General features: G+C 44.0%; 1 protein-coding gene across 3 annotated transcripts in view; it reads right to left on the bottom strand.

The window, feature by feature from the left end:
- Positions 1-15,742, bottom strand: part of AMOT (angiomotin) — a 59,185-nt gene that overhangs the window by 29,882 nt on the left and 13,561 nt on the right. For 2 of the 3 annotated variants that reach the window (XM_051790540.1, XM_051790551.1), the window contains exons 2-3: positions 3,390-3,555; positions 25-943 (exon numbers count right to left, since the gene is read on the bottom strand). In XM_051790540.1, coding sequence (XP_051646500.1) covers positions 25-896 — 872 coding nt within the window. In that variant the 5' untranslated portion in view covers positions 897-943; positions 3,390-3,555. The remainder of the gene's footprint in view (positions 1-24; positions 944-3,389; positions 3,556-15,742) is intronic. The other variant, XM_051790560.1, reaches the window with a different exon arrangement.

The raw sequence follows: 15,742 nt of genomic DNA on the forward strand, positions 1-15,742 counted from the left end.
CATGGAACTTAAGATCTTGCTTACCTGACTGACCCATACTCAGGGGGGTGCTGATACCTCATCATAGGCCCATCAGATCTTCCCTGCTGGCTCATGCGATGGTCACTGTAGAAATGTCCCGAGTCCTGCGGTTTGCAGTTCATAGACGGGGTGGACACGTTTTTGTACGGATACTCGGGAGGAGGACCCCGCTGCTCCATTCCTTTCATGCTGGGCTGGGAAGGGGGCTGCACTGAGTTCTTGTAGAACTCATTGGAGCCAGAATTTTTATAAGGGTCACTGGACTGCTGAGGAGAAAGTGGAGAGAGGGGGGAGAGCGGCGCGCTCGTGACCGGCGCGTGGGCCTTGACCCCGCTGGTGGCCAAGGACAGCTGCATCAACCTCTCGCTCAGCGAGCGCACGTGCCCCTGCTTGAGGTCCTTCAGTCCTTCATCCTGGTGGACCTTCCCCGGGCTCACCCGCTGGACCGTGGGCCGCCCCTCAGTCCTCATCTTTTGGTTGGTGACCCCCGTTACATAGAAGGCTGCCCCGACGCTGGCGTGAGGCTGACCCCGGAAATACTGGGACTGCACTTTGGCTTCCTCGTAGGTCGGGAGATCCTCGCTGTTCTGGAGCCGCGGGGACAGCTGCTTCTCCATGATGCTGTTGTCCACCTGTATCTCCTGGCCCTGGGGCTCCTGACGGGCAGCATGAGTCACAAGCTGGTGGTCCTGGGAGCTCAGCCCTTCGTTCTGAGATGCTGGACTCCCGGTGCTGCTGAAAGGGGGGGCATTCCCTGTGGCCTGCTGGTGTAAGGCAAGAAGGTTACGGTTGTCATTTGGGTTTCCGTATCGGAGTTGCTCCTGCAGCAGGCGCTGTAAAACTGTCGTAGCTGCTTGCTCTTCTGAATTCCTCATCTCAAACTCTGGTGCCTTTTGGGTGGAATGTAAAAGCTGCCCTTGACCTAAGGGAAGGAGACACGTTATTAGCGCCTGGGTGGATCAAGCAAGAGATATTTAAGAGCAATGGCTCGAAATACAGTAAAGAAGCAGGTTCCATTACCAAAGGTTCCCACAACAATGGGAGTCATTAAGATCCTAAGAACGACTTGCATGCCAGGGGGCAAAGCCTCAGAAAGGTGATGAACGGTGACTTGCAAGTTTATAGGCAAATCTATCAACTTTGAGTGTAGGGATGCATGCCAAATACCTCAGACAGGGAGGCCTGGAATTCACAGGATGATGGCAAAAATGCCTGAGACCTGTTCGCTTTACTCTTAGAGCTGCCAATGGTGAAACACACTTCCCATATTTGCAGGCTGACAAGCATTAAAGGGTGAAATCAGCAATTCATCAGTTTTAAGGGTGTCATGGTTTGAAATTGGCCCCCCCTTGAGAGTTCAGGGGGCTCAGGGGTGAATGGGTGCCAGGGCAGTGTTCCCTGGAGAGCCAATCACCATCCACGTTGTTTGCTTCTGCTCAAAATCATATACCACAGCCCCAGAAGCTGTTGGCAGTCTTGGTGTTCTGCTGTTGGTGTCTGCTGTGTGTAGGTGGAGAAGGCCAGGGGGTGGCTGGGCTCCTTCCCCCCACCCCAGGGAGGGGAGAGAGGAGCCCTGCAGCCCCCCAACTCTGCCTGGGCCAGAGTTGGAGGCAGCATTTGGAGTGTGTGCTGTGAAGGAAGAGATCTCACAGCACCTGAGGTAAGAGGAGAGAGGCAGGCTTTGCAGCCAAGCCCTCTCCCCCCTCCTTTTCTGCAGTGAAGCTGTGCAGGGGGGCTTTTCCTTTCCCTGTACTGTAAGTGGAGGAGAGGCTCAGCATTGAAGCTGAGCCAAGAGATGGGCTGGAGGAGGAGGCTCAGTGCTCGGGAGAAGGATCCCAGGTGAAACTGGAGATGGGCCAAGGGAGGCTCGGGGGTTGCCGAAGCTGAGCGGGGGCAGCCGAAAACCGACTCGGAGGACGCCTGATAAGCTGAACTACACTGCAGCAGCACAGAACCCAGGTGTGAGACCGAGAGGGAGAGATCACACAGCAGAAATGACACAGGATAGAGGAGAAAGGACTCAAAGCTATCTTCTTGGACTTCGTGAGGAGGAAAAACTGCAACAAACAGCTGGAGCTTGGTGAGGGGGGAGCGTTCGGGCCCAGAACACTCCCATGAGGGAAAGACTGTGTTACATATCAGCCTTGAAAGGCTGCTTCTGGACCAAAGTTAAGGGGAGGAGCTTAAAAGACTGATAGAAATGTAAATATATACATATATAGTTGCTTTTAGTTTGTACAGTATATTTATTTGTGTAAATAAATGTATATACTTCCCCTTCCCCTATAGAAGCCTCTGGCCTGTAAGTTTCTCTCTGGTGTTGAGATTAATTGTGGGAAGGGGTGGAGGGAGGCCTAGAAATTGGATTTTGGATTTCTAATGTGGCTCAAACTGCTACAAAGGGAAAGAAAAGGAAAAAAAAGAGAGGCCCATTGAGATAGCATATGGTTCAAAGGAAGGAAAAAAATCTCTTCGCTTAGATCGTTTAAAGCAATTAATGAATACCTCGTTAGCCAGCAGGTTTTCAGAGTTATGAAATGCCCAGAGTGAGATCAGCACCTATTCTCCCTGCTGCAGAAAACACCACCACGGTGCAAGTGAGGGCTCTCGGCAACTTCCTGCTACACAAAGGCAACCAAATCCTCACACATCTAAATATTGTCAGTGGAATGCATGCAAATGCAAGGGGAGGAAAGGGAGTCGTCTGATCTAAGGAACAGAAAAAGACCTCCGAGTGGCAGGGAAAACCACTGTGTCCAAATGAGAGAAACACAAAGAGCCAATGTCAAGCACATCCTAAATACAGATTAAGCCAGTGACCAACAGGGATTACATTTCAGTCAGTCTCCCAGTGGAACCAGGAATTGGTCATGGAAATTCAAGCCCATTGGTATTGCATGAGCTGAAATATCAAAAATTAACAATACCTCTGAGACATCTAACTGAAAGCAGAGCTACTTTTGAGCTAGAGCAGCTCAGAATAGAGGGTATGCCTCACTTGTGGGCTAAACTGTGGCTCTGCCCTGACAGCAGAACACATGTTGGTATTCTAGCACTTTATTTTGACACCTTTTTCCTATATAACATTGTCCCTTGGCAAAAGGTAACTTGCTTCCAACAAGTTCCGTGGCAGAATCAGGAATGCACTGCAGGAGTCAACACCTGAAGGTTCTGCTTTGTTCTGCATCTCCACAGCCAACCCCTGAAACACAAGGACTCAAATACAGAGACAAAAGCCTTCTACAAATATTAAGGAAGAGAAAGTTAAAATCCACCTTGTTCCGGGCTGCCTCACCAAGCTAGGAGGAGTTCAGGCCCTGTTACCTGGCCTGGAACATGACTCTTCTGAAGTCTGAAGAGGCACATACCTATGTCCTTCACCTGGAGTTCCCTGGTAAGGAGAAGCAGTTCTGCCACATGGGAGGACACACTCAGCCTTCCTCCTCCAAGTCCAAAATTTCCACTCAGGGATGGCTTCAGGCTCCTCTTCAGTAGGCCAGATCACTTGATACTCTCCTCCCTTCCAAAATAATTCTGAGGAAAGCATTGAAAACATCATTTTAATTAGCAGATGAGACCCTACAGATAATAAACCTTGGCCCATATTTCAGATTTTCCTTTTGTAGCTTCTTGTTTTCTCCCAGAGCCCAATAATTTTGATCCCTTTAGGATGAATGAATCCCCCTGTCCCTAGCAATCTACTCCAGCTGCTGCTTTAATCATGACCATTTCTGCTCCAAGATTAAACGTTGCCAAGTAATGCTCTGTCCCATCTGTGCCTCCAAGTGAAACAGTGATTAAAACCCGCTAATTCTTTAACTCCATTGTTTCATTTTTTGCTCAGAATGAAAGCTGCAACACAGATGAGGATGCCCTGTGCTTATGGCTCCTTTGCCTGTGGTGCTGTGCATTTCAAACTGTATCAGCAGAAATGCTTTGATGAACCATGGTGATAGTGAAATACTTTATAAACTTCAACACTCTGTGCCTCAGAAATGACTGTGAGAATGATCAGTATACGAATATTAGCTTTATTTTACAGACTGAGAATGTGAGGAGAGGAAAAGGACACAGGGTTTATGCCAGAAATATAATACAGAGCACAGCTCTAATTCCCAAAACATTCTTTAGTTACGTGACTTTTCTCTTTCAGAATATGAAGCAGTAAAGAAACTTTAACCATTGAGTGGAAAATCAGGAGAACATAAAAAAATGTGTATTTAGGTGTGTTATTCAAGCAGTTAAATCTACTACTGAAGGTGTCCTAAAGAAAAAGGCAAATAATGCAAAAGAAGAGAAAGATACTTGTGCACTCAGTGTATTCATACTTAAAGGGAAGGTAATGAAAACACAACTTAAAACTATTCATTGATATGTATAATCTAACCTAATTTCCTGGAATGTTGCAAAAAATAAAATGAACAGATGTAGTGAAGGAATGCAGACATGGATACTTCTGTCTCTGACTTATTATGGCACACATCCACACCCAACGAAAATTATCTCAGATCTGCAAGTTAAATACTTGAGGTGTCAACAGCAATTTCAAGGCACATGAACAATATCTAAGGAGAGAACAAGGCAGTGTTGTGTGGTGTGGTACTTCAAGATGGTGGTTGAAAAAAAAGAGCTAATGTCAAATTCTTAACTGGTGACTTAGTTCAAGAGGGATATATTGAAAACAGCTGCCAGCAAATATGCAGTAAAGAACCTTTAAGCCAGGCATTAAGATAGCAGATAACTAGAGCAATTTCCAACCTCTTTCCCAGTGTTACACAACTGAAGTTAGGGATTCCTCATCCCCCTCACACCAGGATCATCACTGACTCTTCTTTTTTTTTTATTTCTTTTAAACCAAGCTGCCCTGAGCAACCCTTTTTATTAGAGCATAAAAAGGCTTTTATTATGCAATATGATGCTGCCTTTCCACCCAAAGATTTCTTTTGTCTCAACTGGAAAAATCTAAGCGGGTGGGGGGAGCGTTGTTTATTTTTTTAATACGAAGATACAACCCAGCTTGAGATTCTGCCTCTCTGCCTTACAGATTTTCTCAACAGACAAATCCAATCTGTGCATGTTTAACTCCTTCAAATGCTCAAGGAACCATTTCACACACAGAGCTTCACTCCTCAGCACTACCAGCTTATCCTGCTGAGCCGATGAAGGGAGGCCCCAGTTCACACCGAAAACATTTGCTGGAACTGAATGCTACTAATTTTAATGTGGATGTACCTGGAATCAGCCTGGAAATCCAAGACAAAAGGTGGACTGAGATACACTATAACAATATTCTGGCTAACAAATACCAACTAATAGCATTAAGGCTATTTTTTCCAGTTTTATCCCATTATGTTTAATTAACAAAGAAAATCTTGTGCAACTAACTTGGGTGGCAACATTCCTGGAATCTGCTTTCTGAGCAAGCTGGAAACTCCTGGCAGAACCAGTGAGTTAACTTTTCTATTAACAAAACACAAAAATGAACAGTACAAGCGATGCTGGAGCCCATGTGTTATTTATTTGGACCCAAACTCAATTTGTGTTAGGCTCTTCCAGCAATTTCAGTTTGCAGTGTGCCAAAGATGGAAATTAGTGAAATGCATTGGAAAGGTTGTTACGACAGACCTGGAAGGAAATTGGAAAGGTTCTGTAGACATTTTAAACAGACACATTTGGGAGGTTAGTCTAAATCTATTACGAAGGACAGGGCTGAAATCAGACTTCCAACAACTCTGCCAAACTGTACTGGCTTATGGATTAGATGGTGCACTCTCCATAGCCAAAAAGCCTAGAAACACCTTGCTTTTGCAGTGGAAAATTCAGGTTTAGATCAATTCTAACCCAAGGAACCACTGTGAGATTTCCCAGGAAGAACCGATTTCGCAATTTGCTCCGAGCATGCAGTTCTATCCTCTGACACCTCATTCTAACCTCTGGTCTGAAATTATCCGTGGTAACTTGAGGGAAAAGCTCTTGAGGAAACATCAGAACCTAGAGCTGGTAGAACTAACAAAGGAATTGCAAATAGTGTTTCACCAGGCTGAGATCAAGAACGGGCACAAAAGGGGAGGTAGTGTGGGTACTATTTAAGGAAGAAAAGCCTCATATTTGTAAGGCTTTGTGTAAAAACCCAGTAGCTGAGGCTTCTGTCCTAAAGATCATGTAATTATGCACAGGAACCTTGCCAGTCCCTCATGAGAAAGAAAGATTAATGAAGAATTAAAAATGATAATACTGCCAGGCTGCAGGGAATCAAAGCAGCACATTTCTGTACAGCATGCAAATATTTTTCAGCATTATAAAAATAAACAAGCTTAGACAAGTGAGCGACTCACCGCTGTTTGATGAGTGCCTCTAATGCTATAGCTCAATTAACCTGCATGGAGCAATAATAACCTCACAAGCAAAGAGAAAGATCTTTCTTTAGCTTGTGAAACTAAGAGGAATGCAAGAGTCCCTGTGAGGACAGCCTGTGCATACTTGCCCAGAATTACTGCTTAGCCAAGGAGCTAATTATCTTATGCATCAGGTGGGACAAGAACAGGTTCACCACCTCAATAGGGCTGGAGGACAGTTAAGCACTTTCAGTTTTACTCCTAAATTTTGAGTCACTCATACACAAAACAATCCAGTTACAGACTTCAAACTCCAGCAGCAAATTTTGCAAAGTAATTCTGTGTTTTTCTTAGAAGGCGTGCATGTGATCCTGTTTGTCCTGGATGGCAACAGGTGATGGGATGTTATCAGCTAGATGAAGTCTGAGGTTGGTTTTTTAGGTGCAGAGTTATCTTCAGACATACCTGCACGCTATAATAGAGGAGGGGAACACGAAACAGAGACAGCACAGAAAGGACTGGCTGTGAGGTCCCCAGGCAATTGCAGGGACCAGCTCCCATGCTGAGTCACCCCCTGGTTAATGGGAACATGCTGCTGCTCCATGGCCCAGCAAACCCCAGCAGGCTGCTCGCCTGATCCTGCAAAATTCACTTAACCTCAGTGTCTCCAAGACCACTGGAAACAACATGGCTATTCTGCACACACATTCACTTTGAAGTGGCTGGGAGCACCAGACTCCCAAGGGCGAGGTCCCAAATTATTTAATGAATAGTGCAGGTTATCACTGAATGCTCTTTACTTCATTTAAGTCCTACCCAAGGAGGAGGAAGGGAGAGAATACTCACAAGGATAGTCCTTGGGAATAAAGGTCCCCAATGTCTGGCACCAACACCCAAACCTGCCAGGCAGCACACAACAAACCCCAGCGCTGTGAGAGTATTTTAGCACCTGCTCCTAACCAGGAGGAGGTTTCAGATTCCAACCACAAACACCTCCTCAGCTTCCATTCAACTGTCCCATCCCTGCTTGCCCTGATCTGCTGCCTCGGGCTCAGGTGATCTCAGAGGGTGGCACTGAGCAGGTGCATGGAGCAGTGCCAACATTACTCATCTCCATACCAGAAGGCCAGAGTCACTGGGCAAACAAGAAAAACTTCCTTCTTTTAACGAAAAACAAGAACAATGTCACCCGGAGGGGGACAAATAATATGCATGCCCATTATATTAGATCATGGGGCAACCATAGAGAGAGGCCACCACAATACCCAAAGACTGATCACAACTCTAACAACTCTCTGGGCCAAACAGAGTCCACCTGAGCAAGGACTAGAACTGCCTCAACAACAGCCACTAGTCCTTCTCCTCAAACACTCATGGCACTGGGATCTGGGCACAGAACAGCACAAGAAAGCCTGACAGGCCTAAAGAAAAGGCAGCAAGTTGCTCAGCCTAGACTGAGATAAATAAGTCAAGACAACATAGAAAGACTCTCCCTAAATAACATTTCTGAGGAAAAAACTGAAAAGACCTTACTTGACCTTTGAGTTAAAGCTCCCTCACTAAAAAGTATCAATTTCTTCACAGGGAAGTTCCTATAATCTTCAGCAACATAATTTAGGTTTTATATTACAAAGGGAGGGGAAAAAAAAGAGAAGAATAAACACTTACAAAGCCCGGTATAAATAGGAATGTGTCATGGCTTTTAAGCATTTTGAGAAGAATGCTATGGAATTTCAAGTTCCTCCATAAAATTTTAAAAGTCACAAGGGCAGGAGGATTTATTCTGAATATACCAGTCCTAATAGCCAAACCAGTCCAGCTGTTCTTATTGGGAATATTTCTACAGGAACACATCAGTTATTTAAACTCTTATGCAGAGCTACCTAACACTACTCACACACCTGCAGAGACACAACCCTTTAGGGGCAGGTACTGGAATTTCTGCATCATTAATGAAACACAAATTCCAGCACAGGCAATGGGAGCTCTGCTACCAACTCCAGAAAGGCCCAGGTCTCACCTTTGAGATGTCTTCTTGCTAGAACCAGCTCCCTCTTACAAAGGCTGAGTCACACCAGGTCTCATCTCAGAGTGCTGCCTCCCAGACCAAGGGAGATCCACCTCCTCAGAACTTCACAGATCTCCAGTTATTACCCCTGTAGAACTGGGGAACGGCTGCAAACCTGAGCTGCAATTTTGATTCACCATCAAGTTTAGTTTTGTCTTTCCTGAATGCTCCAGCAGCACCCCACTTCTGTCCCAGCAGCCCCTGTCCCACAAGTATCCCAGCTATGCCTCAGCACCATTTTCATTGCATTGTGTGGTTTCTCCATTCCTTCCCTGATTTAGTCCAGGCCTCTCCTCAGGGCTCTCAGATAATGAAAACCATGTGAGAGTAAAATGTAATCTTCAAACACACAAACCAGTTTCATGTGCATTATCTGAAGGGAGCAAAATGTTGACAGTGCATCATTTGTCCCTACTGATAGGATCAGGCTCTTTTAATTGCTGCTGAGATTAAAAAAAAAAAAAAAAGAAAAAGATTGGAATCACCATCTATGTTAAAAATAAAGTCAAAATTCAAACCTAAAAGCTTAAGTAGTCCTGAAAACAACCCAGATACGATCCCCAAACAGATATATCCATTTTATACTACCTTAAGGGAGTTTTTTCTCATATGTCAGTTGTGACATCCTGAAAATTTATATATTAAGTTGACATAAATAAAAACCTCAGGTGGAGAAGGATGCAGAGAAGAAAACAATGACTATGGCCTAACTTTAGAATTGCATTTTCTGGCTTTTTCTAGCAATACCACAATTTAAACTATTTTAAGCCCCCATATGGAGGGGTTCTTCTTATTTCACAAAAGAGTTTCACAGAATTTAACAGGACCAGTCACAGAATCCAGAACACAGGTAGGCAGGGCCCCTCCTTTTTGTTAAAGGGCTGGGGTTTTTTCCCTTTATAAAAACAAACAGTTAAAATACAGGTACCTTATCAGTTGTCAGGTACCTTATCAGTCAGTCAGCCCAACAGAGTTGGTAATGCTCTTTCTGAGATGCTGTGGCTCAAGGAAGGGCACAAACCTACTGCAGTACTGGTATAGCCCATTTCCACAGTGATCTCAGTGGGTGCCGTGGATCAGCAAGATGAATTCCAGTGAAACCCAACAGAAGATCCAGACCACCAAATTTTTAGAAAGCGACGATGTTACAAAAGTGGTTTTAGTGTTGTTCTTTTATCATAACCACCTGGGGGTTTCATGTGCACCTTGTAAAAAACCTTTAATTACTCGTAAGATGATTAATTGAGCCTCACCACCACACTGGGAGGAAGACATTAGTACATTCATTTTAGCACAGCAATGACTGGCTAAGTCCTGGCCTACATTTATGTTTTTTGTTGCCACAACTATGTCACTGAGGGAACTGATTTCTTTCAATGTAACTCTTCCAACAACCACTGCAAAGCAGATGCAGTTACAGTAGGAAATAATTGGTTTTAGGTGTATTGCTTAGGAAACCTTGTGTAAACCATCCCAGCACAACCTCTTCCTTGCTGATAGAAACTTCATTGCCAGTTTTCTGTAGTAACTGCAACAGTGAGTACAGATCCTGCCTAAAAGGTTTGGATCAAGGATGTTGGCATCCCAGACCTTGTGCAAGCAGGAGACAGGGGAACCTTCTGAATGTTTTCTACAGCTGGAGAAGATATTTCTGCCAGGTCTCTCTAGTAGCTGCAGAAAACAAAGTTAAAGATTTAGAGGCATGCAGTATTCCCTCCTGAGCAAAGGAACCTGACCAAGGCACAGAGCCCACAGGTAACACGTGGCCCCTCGGGCACAAACCCAGCGTGACTGCCCTGAGCTGCATTCCACCACTGGAGATTGCTCCATGGAAACATCCCCCCAAAATCCACCTGAGCAGCACGGGGTGGGGCCAGTGGTCTCTCACACAGTTTCTATTGCCAGCCCTACTTCCCCAAATCAGAAAGGTACTGGTCTTTCACCAGGTGGTAAATCCACTCTTCCTCCGGGGGTGCTAAGATTTTTCTATTATTTTTTCTTTTTTTAAAGAAGATTCAGATGTTCTGAACCCAATCCCAACTCGACCACAGCAAAAGCTGCTTTTTTCCATGTAACTCTGGAGTGCTCTTTTCTGCCTGCTCCCCATGGCCCTGATCTTCAAAGGAAGGATGGGACAGGCTATATAATTGCTCTCAGTCTCTGCAACCTTCATCATTCTCCAGTAAAACGACTTGCCAATTTGTTCTTACCCAATAAGGATATCAGCACTCAGTGGGGATGATTTCAGAAAATTATCTATTCCTAATTCCTTGTGTACCTCCACAGGCTATCCCAGGATCCCAGACTGGTTTGGGTTGGAAGGGACCTTAAAGCCCCTCTTGTTCCACCCCCCCACCATGGGCAGGGATGCCATGTCCCACTGGTTTTAAGTTCTGTCTCTCCAGAAATATGGAGGAGGTTTCAACTTTGTTTTGTTTCAAAAAGACAATGGGAAAACTAGGAAGATATGTTTTTCCACCCTGTTTTTCCCAAGCCCCACAACAAGACAGGCTAGCCCTAGTATGAAGCAATCAAATTTGTTTCAGCTGAACACAGAACCACCCAAATTACAACAGCAGGAAAAGTCCACCAAACCCTGATGGGAACAAAGTCACTGAAATGTGGAATTACTTTCCTTGATGGTTACAGTAACTAATCCTAAGAGAATAAGTAATTCTTTTAAAAAACAAGTTGTGTAGAGACACAAAACATTTTAAAGCAAACAAATATTACTGTGATACAACTCTTAGACAAGGTCTTACAAATGCTAATTAATTCACTAAACAAAATCCTAAATAAGCTTAATTCATAAACATTCTTATAAGGGAACTGCTCAACAACATCTTGGTCTACAATTAGACACTGTAAGTGCTTTGCTAATACAAACAGGCCTTTAAAAACCAATTTTATTAGATCAGTGAAATTTTTTGTCACTTAAAAAAACTCTGGTTCTATATTGAAACCAATACTGATGAACCTTATATAGCCCAACAGTAGTTACCATGGAAAGTGACCAAAGACTTCTCCAAACTCCCAAAGAATTTCAGATATTTAGTATTTTAAAAAATCCAAAAGTTTATTTTAAGCTTAGACACAACCAAACTAGACAACAGTCATTCTCAGAGAGGATGAGAAAGTAAAAAAAACGAGTATGAATGGCAGCATTTATGTCTGAAGCCCTTCTTCAGGACCAAGAATGCAGACTGCATGCCAGCAAAACAGGAGACGACTGAGCCACTAGAAACGGGAGGGAACCCTCACTTTTCCAGTGCCAACCAAGCAACATGGGAGCTGCTCACAACAAGGAATGACACATCCAACAACCATCAGGAGAGATGACCAGTGCTCATGACCCCCAGGCACCACAGGAGACTCCAACACACGTTCTTCCTTCCCTTAAGATGAGCACCTCACATTAACCTCACTACTCTACTAAGGCAAGATTTTAAGGCTTTGAGAATTTTGTTTCCACAGCCTTTTTATTTTGTTCTCAAGGGTTTTTTTGTTCATGACTTTTCCATTCCTATTCATTCACCTATTCATTCCTCAGTCACTGATCTCCTGCTGACATCAAATGTCTGGTTTGCCCTGAATGGCCATTTATACACAGAATTTCAAATACATTCTTACATAAAAAATTACATCCAAGTGTCTATGTAAACACGAATTTCATCAATCCTGAAAAACTCCTTTCACTTACAGGCATAGTAGGCAAGTAAGACAAAGATTATATTGCAGATTTAAAAATTAATTGCTCCTAGAAGCGAGTTTAAACTATTATTCCCCAAAGTTGTTGAGATTTTTTTTCTGTCTTGAAGATTACATTTCAAGGCTACTCTGGAGAGCCAAGTAATATGCAAGACCTGGATATTTGCTGACTTTAGAGTTCTCCATACAGTCCATTACTTTTACATGGATACAATTTCAGCATCAGATCTGTCCAAAGCATGAACCAAATACTTTTGCAAAAGCTGAAGGCACGGCCATAGCAATCCTTCCTGTGGCCAGCACTGCATTCCAGAGCTGGTTGGGAATGCACTCTCTCCTGTGTCAAAGGGTTTAACAACTGAGGAGCTCCTGCAGCCATGGGGACTCACAGGGCAGCCATGTGCCTGCTCCTTCATAAAAGACAGTGATTTAGGTCTACAGCAGGGTGATGGTGCCACAGACACGGGGCACGTGCAGGCAGGGAAGATGAGGCACAAGAGGAGGTGCAAGTCTAACTGAGAAAGTAACTACTCATCAGAAAGTGAGAGAAGCAAAGAAGTCCTGAAAGCAAGAGCTTACAGAAATGGGTTGTGGCCCAGATTCAACACAACAGACTAAATCACTTTGACAAATCCTCTAGTGCTTCCTGAAACTGTATAACCCCAGTAACAGGCAATTTGGAACACTTCTATGAAGAACTAAGAGATCCAAGTCCTCTCTTGTATTTCGGGGGACAGAAAAGGAGAAAGAGAGCCTTGAACCTTTTTGCCAATCACCAAGAATGGCTGTTCTCACACTATTACAAACATTTGGTCTCCATGGAAGGAGAATACCTAGCAGCAAACATTGGCAACCAAGGACATTCCACTCCCACTATATTGTCCCCAATAACAAGGAGGAAAAAAATCCATAAGGCTGTTTTGATTAGGAACCCTTTGAGAGGACTTCCTCAGAAGTGAGTGTCTGAAAATACCTTGAAAGATGGGAATGTGCAACAACAGTCAGATGGGGGAAAAGAGGCATCTTACTTTATTCTGAAAGCATTTACACTTCAGCCCAAAGTGGGAACACCTATTAATCCATGAACCTTTTTGCCAAGAACAAGGTCATTGTTTTCTTTTTAATTCAGAACAGAACCTAACACACAGCATATTCTGCATCTTGTCCTTTACAGGTGTTTGGAGCCAGGTTTTAGTTCAATACATACCCTGAACACGTCAGAACTTTCTTATACTGGGCTTTGTCTTCCCAGCAGGGTACAGCTCTGCATCTATTTAAAAGCCATCAGTAAGAATGAAGCAAGAACTGCACAACGGAGTTCTGCCCCATGAGGGGTATGAACAGACCAATTCATTCACAGCTATAAGTATTTATACTTTAAAATAATCTTGGACTGTTGCTAAATCTAGAATTAAAGACCTATCTTTGTGTATACACTAATACAGCAACAACCTAATCCTACATCAGATTTTGCTCCATGTTAAGAAAATAAAGCTTTAATGAGCTCAAATTTTACTTGAGCTGTTCATTCATTGCAGTGACAGTGAGCCCCAGCATAGAGCAAGGCATCATTGTGCTGGGCCCTATAAAGAATTAAATAGTGCAAATCGTTCCATCAAACAACAAAAACAAAACAAAACAAAACAAAAAAAACAAAACCAAAACCAAAAAAAAACCATAAAAACACAAAACAAAACAAAAAAAACCAACACAAAAAATCCAAACCAAACCAAACAAAAAACCAACAAAACCCAAACACATTACACTTAACTGGAGACTAAAGGAAGGGAGAGAAGTGGGAGAAGCATTTATGCTTTGAGGACTTGGGGATTGCAAATTCTCAATTTCACTGTCATGGTTAGGAAAATGTGGCAGTAAAGCAATGCAACCGTATCTCTAAATAAACAAAAAGAGTGGTCGGTCTGCTGATGCAAGACAGACTAAAGAGAACAAGAGAACTATTAAACTATCTCCACTTCTGGGATTCTGGCTATTCTTTTGCAAAGTGAATGGCTTATGCTAATCAGGATGCATCTGAAATGCATCATTCAAGCCTTCTTGTACAAATATAGTTCTTATTTATCCCAAAAGATCCCCAGCTGGCCATGTTTGCATACAATGTTAAACCCAACCTCAAGAGCCCGTGCATTATGAGTCATTTTACACTTAAAAACATTAGTTCCCTTCACTGTTCTTGAAGACAGTGTATCCCATGAGGGGATTTTCAGTGGAATTCAACAATAATATACTATGTTACCATCCAACCTCCTCCAGCACAAAGAAGTTACAAGTTTTCTGCTGTTTGATGGGTTTTATTCTCCTAACAGTGCTTTTCCTACAGAACATCTTTGGGGAAGGGACAAAAGGATTTGCACCAATCCCTTCTATATGAGTCAAATATTTATGCTATGCCCTCTTGAAGCACTTTCATCTAGTAACCTGTGGAATGTGATCTCCTGACCTTAACACTCAAGCACATCTAAATCAGCTGCCCTTTGAGCTGTATTACAGACTGCAGAGAATTTTTATACATCTGTACTCCAGCCATATGAAAACCTTGTGGTCCAGCTGTAGCATTCTCTGCTACAAAGCTTTAGTCCACAGTGGCTTGAGCGTGCTTCAGGAAAGAGGAACACTCTGGTTCTCCCACATCTGTGGCAGGATCCCATGGTGTGTGTCACCATGGACAGGCAGAATGGTGAACCACCCTATCAGTACATTAACCAGCCTGCACAACTGAAATAAGTGTCATGGCAAGCCAGGCCCAGCCATGAGGTGCAGCACCACTCCAATCCCATGTCCCACTACATGACCTGTTTTGCCCACTCCCACTCCCACTCCCAGCTTCCTTTCTGCCTCCAGCCTCCTCCCCAGGGCAGGCAGCGTTGCCTGCAAAACATCTCCAGAATCAGAAAGACAAAGAGCTTGGGAGAAGACCAGGTACCCCCTTTCCTCCATCTGTAAATCCCTCACTTTCCTCAAGAAAAAGAAATTATTCTGTGTTGTGTTTGGGGCTCCCAGGAATGTTTTAAGGAGAGGGGTTACGTTGCATGTAAGTGTCCTGGAAGTAAAAGAGAGGGACACCAAGTGTCCCAGATGAATCTGCATCTTCAACCACGGGACAAATTTTTCCAGGGTCAGCTCATGACCCTATTTCCCTTGAGGAGCAGTCACTGAGGTAACCCTGGTGAAAGTCTGACCCAAAGATTTAACAGGGTCATGGTCCTGATGGTAGGGTTCATGTTTTCATATCAGCCCTGAAAACCAACCTGATGCTGCCCATCACTCACACAGGAGCAGCACAAGGGTGCAGGGAAAGCTCGAGAATATGGTTCTTGTGTTCCCACCCAGATCTGGTAGAAAAGTTCAGTCCACAGAAGAAGTCAAGGGTGGCAGAAAAAAGTGAGACGGCAGCCAAAACCTCCGGCGTGTCCTCTGCCCCGGGATGGACAGTGGAGAGTCACCTGCCCCAGTCCCCTCGTGCTGCACCTCAGCAGAGACTGAGTTCTCTGAAGCTCTGGCAGCTCAGAGCATGCTGACTTGTTGCCCCTCCTCTAAGGCAGGAACAGGACACCTTTTCCACTTTCTTTTCCCACAGAAATCCCTCCAC

The sequence above is a fragment of the Manacus candei genome, unplaced genomic scaffold, assembly GCF_025592945.1.
Source record: "Manacus candei isolate 608988 ecotype Guabito, Panama unplaced genomic scaffold, ASM2559294v1 h1tg000003l, whole genome shotgun sequence".
Taxonomy (NCBI): Eukaryota; Metazoa; Chordata; class Aves; order Passeriformes; family Pipridae; genus Manacus; species Manacus candei.